At 45.6% G+C, this 12,457-nt stretch overlaps 1 protein-coding gene across 15 annotated transcripts in view; it reads left to right on the top strand.

Annotated features, from left to right (window-relative positions):
* Positions 1 to 12,457, top strand: part of ADCK1 (aarF domain containing kinase 1) — a 152,060-nt gene that overhangs the window by 16,595 nt on the left and 123,008 nt on the right. For 8 of the 15 annotated variants that reach the window (XM_078335522.1, XM_035261183.3, XM_035261187.3 and 5 more), the window contains exons 2-3: positions 4,319 to 4,482; positions 8,169 to 8,252. The exons of 1 other annotated variant lie outside the window; for it this stretch is intronic. In XM_078335522.1, coding sequence (XP_078191648.1) covers positions 4,319 to 4,482; positions 8,169 to 8,252 — 248 coding nt within the window. The remainder of the gene's footprint in view (positions 1 to 4,318; positions 4,483 to 8,168; positions 8,253 to 12,457) is intronic. 6 more of the 15 variants (XM_035261184.3, XM_002754229.6, XM_017977257.4 and 3 more) reach the window with 2 other exon arrangements.

Raw genomic sequence — 12,457 nt, forward strand, 5'->3', positions numbered from 1 at the left:
TGGGATTACAGGCCTGAGCCACCAAGCCTGGCCCATGAATCTACATTTTAAAAAATGCTTAAAAATTTTGTCTTTTTTTTTTTTTGAAACAGGGTTTTGCTCTGTTGCCCAGGCTAGAATGCAGTGACGTGATCATGGCTTATTGCAGCCTTGACCTACTAGGCTCAAGGGATCCTCCTACCTCAGCATTTTGAGCAGCTGGTACTTATAGGTGTAGGCTGTCACTCCAGGCTAATTGTTTACATTTTCTGTAGAGATGGGGTCTCCCTTTCTTCCCTAGGCTGGTCTTGAACTCCTGGCCCCAAACAATCCTCCCATCGTGGCCTCCCAAAGTGCTGGGATTACAGTTGTGAGTCACTGCTCCCAGCCAGGCACATGCATGTGTGTGTGTGTGTGTGTGTGTGTGTGTGTGTGTGTATGTGTGTGTGTATATATTTATATATATATATATATATTTTTTTTTTTTTTTTTTTTGAGATGGAGTCTTGTTCTGCAGCCCAGGCTAGAGTGCAGTGGTGCAATCTTAACTCACTGCAACCTCCGCTTCCTGGGTTCAAGCGATTCTCCTGTCTCAGCCTCCCAAGTAGCTGGGACTACAGGTTTGTACGTCCATGCCCAGCTAATTTTAATAGAGATGGGGTTTCACCATGTTGGCTAGGCTGGTCTGGAACTCCTGACCTCTAGACATCTGCCTGCCTGGGCCTCCCCGAGTGTTGGGATAATAGGTGTGAGCCACCTCTCTTGGCTCAGGAATCTGTATTTTTGAAATGGCACATAGGCTAATATTTTTTCAGATGTTGTTCTGATTATACTTTAGAAATAGTAGATTAGGGGCCGGGCGCGGTGGCTCAAGCCTGTAATCCGAGCACTTTGGGAGGCCAAGGCGGGTGGATCACGAGGTCAAGAGATTGAGACCATCCTGGTCAAAATGGTGAAACCCCGTCTCTACTAAAAAATACAAAAAATTAGCTGGGCATGGTGGCGTGTGCCTGTAATCTCAGCTACTCAGGAGGCTGAGGCAGGAGAATTGCCTGAACCCAGGAGGCGGAGGTTGTGGTGAGCCGAGATCGCACCATTGCACTCCAGCCTGGGTAACAAGAGCGAAACTCCGTCTCAAAAAAAAAAAAAAAAAAAGAAATATTAGATTAGGAAATGAAGGTTCCAAAGGGACGAGCAATGGAATTATAAGTAAGGACTATTGTAATGTTATTATATGTATTGGTTTTTATCTGCTGTTCCTGATTCATAACTCCCACAGCTTCTGTTATAATGTTGGGTATGTTAGGCCTCAGGGGCAGGCTTCAGGAATCAGAATCTCTTTTCGTGCCCTCCTTTTGCCTGCCCAAAGCTGGATCGTGGTCTTTCCCCACCTCTCTGAGTGAGGGTCTTAAGCCCCTCCCTAGAGTGAGTCCTGCCCTGTATACTGAGGGAAGGAATGCTGACGTCATGAAGCTTCCATGAAAACCCAAGAACCCAAGAGTACTGGGTTCACAGAGCTTCTGGATAGCTGAGCACTTGGAGATTCACGGAGTGTGGTGCGCCTGGGGAAGTCCTGGAACCTTCATGCCCTTTCCCATAACTCTTCCTGCACATCTGTTCATCAGTATCTTTTGCAATCTCTGTTATAAAAAGCCAGCAAATGTAAGTGTGTACCTGAGTTCTGTGAGTTGCTGCAGCAACTTTATTGAACCCAAAGAAGGGGTTGTGGGAACCCCAACTTGAAGCTGGTTGGTTCAAGTTCCAGAGGCCTGGACTTGTGACTGATGTTGTTGGCGGAAGTGAGGGTTGCAGTCTTGGAGACCCGGCCCTCAACCTGTGGGATCTGACACCATCTCCAGGTAGTAGATGGTGTCGGGATTGTATTGGAGGACACCCACCTGGTGTCTGCTGGTTGGTGTGCGAGGAAAAAACCTACACACTTGGTCACAGAAGTCTTCTGTGTTGATGATTGCTGTGACAGTATAAGAGCAGAGGAAAAACACTTTGAGAGTTTTTCCTGAAACAACTATAGATTATGAAAAGTACTAAGTCCAGCCTGTAATCCCAGCACTTTGGGAGGCCAAGGTGGGTGGATCTTCTGAGGTGAGGAGTTCAAGACCAGCCTGGCCAACATGGTGAAACCCCATCTCTACTAAAATATAAAAATTAGCTGGGCATGGTGGTGCAGGCTTGTAATCCCAGCTACTCAAGAGGCTGAGGCAGGAGAATTGCTTGAACCCAGAAGGTGGGGTTGCAATGAGCTGAGATCTGTGGGTTGGGCACAGTGGCTCATGCCTATAACCCCAGAGCTTTGAGATGCTGAAGTGGGAGGATCACTTGAGCCCAAGAGTTGGAGAAGAGTTGGAGCCCAGCCTGGGTAACCTAGCAAGACCTTGTCTCTACAAAAAAATTAAAAAAAATTAGCCAAACTCAGTGACATGACCTGTAGTTCCAGCTACTTGGAGGGCTTTGGTGGAAGGATTGCTTGAACCCAGGAGTTTGAGGTTACAGTAAGCTATGATCATGGCACTGCACTCCAGCCTGGGCAACAGAGTGAGACCCTATCTCTAAAATAAATAAATAAATGAATAATTAAAAAAACTGTGGCTATTATTATGAGGCACGAGTCAAAGTAGACATTAAAGAAAATGAGCCAAATGTGGCGGCTCACACCTGTAATCCCAGAACTTTGGGAGGCTGAGGCAGGTGGATTGCCTGAGGGTGGGAGTTTGAGACCAGCCTAGACAACATGGTGAAACCCCGTCTCCACTAAAAATACAAAAATTAGCTGGGCATGGTGATGGCCACCTGTAATCCCAGCTACTCAGGAGGCTGAGGCAGGAGAATCATTTGAATCTGGGAGGCAGAAGTTGGAGTGAGCTGACATTGTGCCACTGCACACCAGCCTGGGTGATGGAGCAAGACCCTGTTTCAAAAAAAATAAAATGAAGATAGGCTTGTTTGTAATAATAGTTTCCATATAAAGGGGAAACAGGCACAGAGCAGGGAGGTGACAGGCACAGACTCATTCCAGAGCAGAGGGATGAGGGTACAAGCCTTGGAAGGCTGGCACCTGCAGGTGGCTTGGTGGTGTGCTGCCACTCTTGTGTGGCACCTCTCTCCTGGCAGCTGCAGTGGTGGTCATGGACTTTAGTGTGATATAAAATCCTCAAGAATTGAAGGAGAGGCAGCCTGTTGGGTGTACTGGCCCCAAAGAACGACTGTGCAGCCACCTGGTGGACAGAGCACAAGTTGAGTGGGGAAAGGTCACATTGACCATGAGTCTGAGTTTGAACAGATCAAATCAGCAGGTATGTGTTAATCCCCTGACTGTAAAACACTCCACAGGACTGTGAGAGGGCAGAGTAGTGAGAGTTATCGTTTGTGTCCTCAAGGAGCCTCCATTCAAGACAAGAGATAGTCTTCTCTAACCAAAGTAAATGTTTTGAAAATCAACCAGACACGGAGGGCTCACCTGGCTGCTCCTGAGCAGCTGCCATTTTGGCTGTGGCCTGACCACTTTTGACCTGGGCATAGAGGGCTAATGATGCCTGTATGTGCATGGTGGCATTGTGATAGACACAGTAGCGATGGTAAACATGCTCTTCGGCTTTGCTTCTAAAGTAACATTCTTCCTCCCTCCTGATTCCCCTTGCCCTCTTTGCTTTTTTTTTTTTTTGAAACAGGGTCTGGCTGTCACCCAGGCTGGAGTGTAGTGGCACGATCTCAGCTCACTGCAGTCTCCTCCTCCCAGGCTCAAACCATCCTCCCACCTCTGCCTCCTGAGTAGCTGGGACCACAGGCGCATGCCACAACACCTGGCTACTGTTTTGTATTTTAAGTAGGGACGAATTTTGCCTTATTGCCCAGGCTGCTCTGGGACTCCTGGACTCGAGCTATCTGCCCACCTTGGCCTCCCAAAGAGCTGGGTTTACAGGTGTGAGCCACTGTGCTCGGCCTCTCTCTGCTTTTCTTGCCAGCATTTATACATTTATACCAGCTCCGATATTCTATAGTGATATATCTGTGTAAGCTCCAAGTGGGCAAGAACTTTGTTTTGTTCACTCTCTCCCCATATCTAGAACAGTGCCTGGCACTGTTGAAGGAAGGACTTTGAAGACTGACTTGCCCCAGGTACTATGCTAAGGATTTTATGTACATTATTTCATTTAATCCCAACTACTTTTGAGGTAGGTATTATCCTATTTTACAAAGGAAGAAACTAAGGTTCAGTGAGATTAACAAAATGACCCAAAGTCATACAATCTTAAGTGGTAGAGCTGGGATTTGAACCTCAGTTTAACTAACTGTGAAACCCTTAACTGCTATTGTTTCTCAGCTTTCCTTTTTGCTGCAGGATCTGAGAACATGGCCAGAAAGGCTCTTAAGCTTGCTTCGTGGACCAGCATGGCTCTTGCTGCCTCTGGCATCTACCTCTACAGTAACAAGTACTTGGACCCTAATGACTTTGGTGCTGTCAGAGTGGGCAGAGCAGTTGCTACGGTAGGTTTTTCTTGTTTGGGAGGTTGTAGAGAAGCTACAGGATTACTTGCAGGTGTTCATACGTGTAGTAGATAGATATGCCTGTCATACATATGTGGAGATACTTGTGTATCCTTACATGGGCAAAGGCTCCATCTGCACAGGTGTACACATATGGATGTGTGTCCTCATATTTCTTTATTCCCATACACACAACCTCTGTGATCTGAGATAGCACAGAATGGGACTGCCCTGGGTCTGTGATTTGAATGAAGCCTTTACATTTTAGGTTCTGTATCTTATTTTAGTGACACACCAAGAGGGGCCGTGCTCTTCAGCAAATGCATTTGCAAGGAGGACTATGCAGTTTTGATTAACTTTTATTTAAAAACTTGATCTCTCTCCAGTGAGCTAGGATGAATGGTTCCTGATGCAGGTCTCACACCCAGAGGGTCTAAGCCTCAGAGAACTTTGGAGGATCCCTTCCAATCTCCAAACTGACAGAGAACCTGAGCTGCATATTTTGTATTTAGAGGTTTTCTCCAGTGGCTCAACAGGAACATCATCCTGGTGTGATCATGTCCTCTTAACTGCTGACAGCAACTCTCCCAGACATTCCTATAGAACTGTCCCACTGGTGTGTAGATGGCCACTTGCCTCATGCTTGCTTTCCTCCTTTATCTGCTGCAGGAAGAGCTCATGCTTTCTTCCCCTTGATGTAGATTCAGTCAGATGCACAGTCCATGGTGGTTGTCTCCTCACCATCTCCTTAATATCAGTGTTGCCGGGCATGGTGGTGCATGACTGTATAGTCCCAGCTACTCGGGAGGCTGAGGTGGGAGGGTCTCTTGAGCCCAGGAGTTCTGGGCTGTAGTGCGCTATGCTGATTGGGTGTCCGCACTAAGTTTGTCATCAATATGGTGACCTCCTGGGAGCGGGGGACCATCACATTTCCTAAGGAGGGGTGAACCGGCCCAGGTCGGAAACGAAGCAGGTCAGAACTTCCGTGCTGATTAGTAGTGGGCTTGTGCCTGTGAATAGCCACCGCACTCCAGCCTGGGCAACAAAGTGAGACCCCCGTCTCTAAAAAAAAAAAGAAAAAAAAAACTCAGTGTTTGTTGTCAGGTGTCCTTTGAGCCCTGGCTCAGAGGGGAGGGCATTGATGTACTTGTCTTCAAGGCTGAGCTGAGTTATAGAACCAATACGTACAAATAGACTGATTATCCAATCAGGCTGCAGAATATGAAACAATTCCCAAGTGTTTACCAAGTGCCTTTTTAGGGTCAAGCATTGTCTTATATGCTTTGAGGAGCTGAAACAAATGGTCCCACCTAGACCCAGCTATGAAGTAGCTTCTGGTTGAGGAATGCCTATATGAATAGGTTAAAAAACAATAAAAATTCATGCATTGTGCCAAGATGGGTGATTCAGATGCTACTGTGGTCGGACACTGGAGTGAGTGCTGTGGCCTGGGAGTTAGGATTGGTATCCTAGGGGTAGCAGGTTTTATGCATATATCTCAGTGCCTAAGATATAGAATAAATATATAAATATTTATATGTGTAAGCTCCAAGTGGGCAAGAACTTTGTTTTGTTCACTGTCTTTCCCCATATCTAGAACAGTGCCTGGCACTGTTGAAGGAAGGACTTTGAGGACTGACTTGCCCCAGGTTTTTTATTTTTTTGAGACAGGGTCTTGCTCTGTTGTCCAGGCTGGGGTGCAGTGGTGTGATATCAGCTTACTGCAACCTCCACCTCCTGGTCTCAATCGATCCTCCCACCTCAGCTTCTTGAGTAGCTGGGACCGCAGGTGCCTGACACCATACCTGGCCAATTTCTGTATTTTTTTGTAGAGATAGGGTTTCACTATATTGCCTAGGAGGGTCTCAAACTCCAAAGTGCTGGGATTATGGGTGTGAGCCACTGTGCCAGGCCAATTGTGTGTGTGTGTGTGTGTGTGTACACACACACACACACACACACACACAATTGAGGAATGCCTACAGGAGTAGGTTAAACAATCCATTGCTTATAGCCATTACTGGAAAAACAAACAAAAAAAAACCAAAACAAAAATCCAAATCCGTGCATTCAAATCCATATATATAGATATAGATGTACATATATATAAAATATATACACACACATATTTATTTATTTTTTTGAGACAGAGTCTTGCTCTGTCGCCCAGGCTGGAGTGCAGTGGCACAATCTTGTCTCAGCTCACTGCAACTTTCACCTCCTGGGTTCAAATGAGCACATCTGACTGATTTCTGTATTTTTAATAGAGATGGGGTTTCACCATTGTTGGCCAGGCTGGTCTCAAACTCCTGGCCTCAAGTGATCCACCTGCCTCAGCCTCGTGGTCTGTAGACTAGTCAAGTGCCATAGTGAGAAGCAGGGAAAGAGTAGAGCAAGGAGTTTGATCTGTGACTGATTGTAAACAATCAGTTGAGATAACTCACTACCTTCAGGCCAGCGAGAAGCAGGTTTTAAATGGAATCTTAGAGATTTGAACAGTTGGAAAGGAGGGAGGAAGATATGAATCAGTGTTTTGTAAACCAGCCACAAAGCTGTTTATGTTTTAAAGGCCAGGGCTCTGGTCTGGATCATCCTTGAACAATACTCAGTGACTAGGTCTTACTTGTGGTTAGTGTTTAACAAGTATATATCTAATAGGATAAAGCTTTGTAGAGTGCAAAGGAAGAAACTCTCTTAATATCAACTTTATAAATCCCTGAACTTCTAGGCTCCCAGTTACTCAATTCTATAAAGGAATGTTTGGGGTAGATAATCCCCAAGGTGTCTCAATGTCTAAGATAATCTTGGAGACTGGAATTTTCTGATTCACTGTGGATAAGCAGACACAGAATCAAGACTCATGCTATTAGGGCCAGGTGCATGGCTCACGCCTATAATCCCAGCACTTCGGGAGGCCAAAGCGGGAGGATCACCTGAGGTCAGGAGACCAGCCTGGCCAACATGGTGAAATCCCATCTCTACTAAAAATACAAAGATTAGCCAGGTGTGGTGGCGTGTGCATGTAATCCCAGCTGAGGCCGAGGCAGGAGAATTGCTTCAACCTGGGAGGCAGAGGTCGCAGTGAGCTCGAGATTGTGCCAGTGCACTCCAGCTTGTGTGACGGAGCGAGACTCTGCCTAAAAAAAAAAAAAAAATAAAAAGTCTTATGCCATTAGAGCATACATACATATAAAATAATGTTTATTTGTGATATGGAGAAGTGGGCTAAGTTTATGCAACAGCATTCATTCACCTAGCTTTGATTGAGCATTTACTCCATGTTGCTGGCAGTGTAAAAGGTGCTGAGGTATAGTGATGGACAGGAGGGACAAGCCCCTGTGCTTCTAGAGCTCAAAATTTAAGCTTTTAGGAAGAGACAGTTCATAAACAAGGAAACAAATGAGCAAGATAATGTTGGATGGTGGTTTGTTATGATAAATAATTGAATGTTTCTGGTAAGAGGGGCAATTTTAGAATAGGCCTCTGCAGAGGTGGCATTTGCACAGAGTCCTGAATGATAGAAAGAAGCTAGCTAGAATAAGATCCAGGGCCTGGACATCTTAGGGGTGGGACTGGCCATTCCTCCAGACATAGCAGTGTCAGAAGCCTGTACTGCAAGTTTTGGGCAGAGGAGTAGTATTTAATGTCCAGGTGCTAAGCTTTTCCCCACCTGCCTTGGTTCACAGACAGCTGTCATCAGTTATGACTACCTCACTTCCCTGAAGAGTGTCCCCTATGGCTCAGAGGAGTACCTGCAGCTGAGATCTAAGGTAAGTAACCCATGGGACCCATCTGAATCAGGCCAGGATTGAATAACCCTCGAACTCCTAAGCTTATGCCATCCTCCCACCTCAGCCTCCCAAAGTGCTAGGATTACAGGCCTGAGCCACTGTGCCCGGCCTAGGATTGGATAAATTCTGAAGCAGCTGCCTTGCCATTGAAGCTTTCTATGTACAGCTGGAGTTGGGCAGAGGGCAGTGTAGGAGATTGAGGCTGGGGCCATTGGCCACTGAGGGTTTGGAAGGAAGAAGGGGAGGACCACTTCCTCCTTCTCGTGGAGGCTTCAGTACTTCTGAGTGGGGCTGTCAGACCAGCATCAAGCTGGATCCTATGGTACTGAGGTTATTAATCTGTAAGGTGCTGTGGGGGAGGCCAGTGTCTGTTTCTGGGGAGTACAGGTGTCTGGGATGACTCAGGAGGGATGTAGGCTCTGTCCCAGAGATAACTTAGTTGGCTTCTCAACTGTTTTGCCAGACAAAACTGAATTGAAAGAGGTGAATTGCTTTCCTATCCTTGAGGGCTACTCTGGGGGCTCTTGTAGGCCTCTGAGTAGAGCTGTCAACCCCAGACTCTGTCTTGTCACTTGGAACAGGGTAGTTGATGTTGATAGGTGTTTAGATATCCCAGAGATTTGGGGGATCAAACGAGGGCTTTTTTTTGTGGCTGTAGGTTGAGTTTGAGGTCAAGTGTAGATACCTTTGGCTCCTCCAGAGAGAGGTTTGTGATAGATGGGCATGTCTGTGCTCAGGCAGTCCCCTCAGCCAGGAATGCCCTTTGCCCCTTAGAAAATTCCTCATCATCCTTCCGGACTCAGTTCAAGCTCTCCTCTGTGGTGCTTTTCTTCTCAGTTTTCCTAGGTAGGTGGAATAATTAATTTCTAAATTTTTGTTTAACCTTTTATTATGGCAATTTCAACCACCCACAAGAGTAGAGAGAGTAGTAGAATGAACTTTGGTCATTTAGCTTCAGAAATTATTAACCTTTTGCCCATCTTGTTAGTCATCTTTCCCCCTTTATTTATTTATTTATTGAGCTGGAGTCTCACTCTGTTGCCCAGGTTGGAGTGCAATGGCGCGCTCTCGGCTCATTGCAATCTCTGCCTCCCAGGTTCAAGCAATTCTCCTGCCTCAGCCTTCCAAAGGGCTGGGATTACAGGTGTACACCACCACACCTGGCTAATTTTTGTATTTTTAGTAGAAATGGGGTTTTAGCATGTTGTCCAGGCTGTTCTCGAATTCCCGACTTCAGGTAATCCACCCATTTTGGCCTCCCAAAGTGCTGGGATTACAGGTGTGAGCCACTGTGCCAGGCCTGTTTCATTTATTTTTATTCATTCACTTATTTATTTATTTTTGAGACAGAGTCTCACTCTGTGGCCCAGGCTGGAGGGAAGTGGTGCAATCTTGGCTCACTGCAACCTCCGCCTCTTGGGTTTAAACAATTCTCCTGCCTCAGTCTCACAGTAGCTGGAATTACAGGTGCGGGCCACCATGCCTGGCTAAGTTTTGTATTTTTAGTAGAGACAGGGTTCCACCATGATGGCCAGGCTGGTCTTGAACTCCTGGTCTCAAGTGATCCACCTGCCTCAGCCTCACAAAGTGCTGGGACTACAGGAGTGAGTCACCATGCCTGGCCTCATTTACCTAATTTTTTTTCCTAAATATTGAAATGCAAATCTCAGGCATCACATTGTTTTATCAGTAAATAGTATATTTCTCAAATAGATAAGGACCTTTAAAAAATAAAACCAGAAGACCATGATCACTAACAAAACTGACAGTTCCTTAATAATCTCTAATAGATAGTCCATGTTCAATTTCCCTTGTCCACAAAATGTCTTTTTTTTTTAGATGGAGTCTTGCTCTGTTGCCCAGGCTGGAATGCCACGAGTGGTGTGATCTCAGCTCACTGCAACCTCTATCTCGGGGTTTCAAGCAATACTCCTCCCTCACCCTCTCTATTAGCTGGGATTACAGGTGTGCACTACTGCGCCCGAGTAATTTTTGTATTTTTAGTACAGACTGGGTTCCATTATATTGGCCAGGCTGGTCTCAAACTCCTGACCTCAAGTGATCTGCCCACCTTGGTCTTCCAAAGTGTTGGGATTACAGGTGTGAGCCACCATACCTGGCCCCAAAATGTCTTTTTATAGTTAGTTTCTTCAAATCTGAATCAAAATATCCAAATAAGGTAGATATATTAAGGTTGACATTTTCTACATCTTTAAAAATCGATAACATTTCCTCTTTCTCCCTCTTTCTTGAGTTACTTGTTTGTTGAAGAAACCAGATAATTTATCCTGTAGAATTTTCTACGTTCAGGATTTGACTGATTCCATCTTCAAAGTATTATTTAATGGGAAATACATTCAAATGGTACATAATTCAAAATGTATAATATTTGAAACATACAAAATGACCTTCCTACCCTTGTTCCTCAGGTACCCGATTTTCTCGCCTAGAGATGATTATTATTTCTTGTGCATTCTTCCAGAGATGTCTTCCTATTTGAATTGAATCACTTTATCTTTATTTCTTGCCACAGACAATCGTTGGTTACATGTCTTTCTTTTTAGACTATCTGTTCCTTTAGATCAGGGATTGAGTCATTGTTTTTTTCAATCTTCTATCTCCAGCCATGATGCATCCGTAGGCCTGTGTTGATTTAATGTCTGTTTTAATGCCAGCCTGTACCCTGCCACCTCCCTACTTTTGGGGGAGGTTCCAGAAAGAGCATGATGTTAATAGTTAGAAGACCCTGCCAGGTGCGGCGGCTCATGCCTATAATCTCAGCACTTTGGGAGGCCAAGGCGGGTGGATCAAGAGGTTAAGAGATCGAGACCATCCTGGTCAATGAGGTGAAAACCTGTCTCTAAAAAATACAAAAAAAAAATTAGCTGGGCGTGGTGGTGCATGCCTATAGTCCCAGCTACTCGGGAGGCTGAGGCAGGAGAATTGCTTGAATCCAGGAAGCGGAGGTTGTGGTGGTGAGCCGAGATCACGCCATTGTACTCCAGCCTGGGTAACAAGAGTGAAACTCTGTCTAAAAAAAATAGTTAGAAGACCCAAGTTTGTGCCTTGGCTTTGGGAAGTTCATTTAACCTTTTGGAGATGCCATTTGTCTGTAAACTAGAGATGGTTATGCCACTTACTCAGATTATATAGATAATATCTCTGCCTTGTGGAATAGAAAGCACGTATCAAAAATAAGTCAGATGTCTCCTACAAGGTATGTTCCATGAGGACAGAGACTTGGTCTGTGCTGTGAATCTCCACATCTGCAACATCCATCACCAGGAAGTGACAGGTCCTGAGTAAAGGTTTGTTGAATGAACAAATGAATGAAATGTTAGTTTTTATGGAGGATCTCAAAGACTCTGCTTCTGAGACATAATTGCCTGCTGCATTTCCCTGCCCCTCTTTCTCCAGCTAACCAGTGCTATGGGCCTTGGCCCTGGATGGTGTAACATTCTACGGAGAGCTTGCAGGCTCAGACATAGGGGCAAGGCCTCTGCTTAATGGAATCTGCAGAGGAGGCAGGAGATGGGTGTCAAAAAGACAGTTGCCCAGCTGGGTGCAGTGGCTTATGCCTGTAATCCCAGCACTTTGGGAGGCCGAGGTGGGCGGATCACAGGCCAGGAGTTTGAAACAAGCCTGGCCAATTTGGCGAAACCCAGCCGCCACTAAAAATACAAAAATTAGCCGGGTGTGGTGGCACATGCCTATAGTCTCAGCTGCTTGGGAGGCTGAGGCAGGAGAATTGCTTGAACCTGGGAGGTGGAGGTTACAGTGAATTGAGATCATGCCACTACACTCCAGCCTGGGTAACAAGAGCAAAATCCCATCTCAAAAATAAAATAAAATGAAATAAAAAGAAATAAAATAAAGCCAGGCGTGGTGGCTCACACCTGTAATCCCAGCATTTTGGGAGGCTGAGGTGGGTGGATCACCTGAGGTCGAGAGTTCGAGACCAGCCTGACCAACATGGAGAAACCCCCTCTACTAAAAATACAAAAATTAGCCAGATGTGGTGGCACATGCCTGTAATCTCAGCTACTCAGGAGGCTGAGGCAAGAGAATCGTTTGAACCTGGGAGGCAGGGATTGTAGTGAGCCAAGATTGCCCCACTGCACTCCAGACTGGGCAACAAGAGCAAAAAACTCTGTCTCAAATAAATAAATAAATAAATAAAAATA

The sequence above is a fragment of the Callithrix jacchus genome, chromosome 8, assembly GCF_049354715.1.
Source record: "Callithrix jacchus isolate 240 chromosome 8, calJac240_pri, whole genome shotgun sequence".
NCBI classification, from domain to species: Eukaryota; Metazoa; Chordata; class Mammalia; order Primates; family Cebidae; genus Callithrix; species Callithrix jacchus.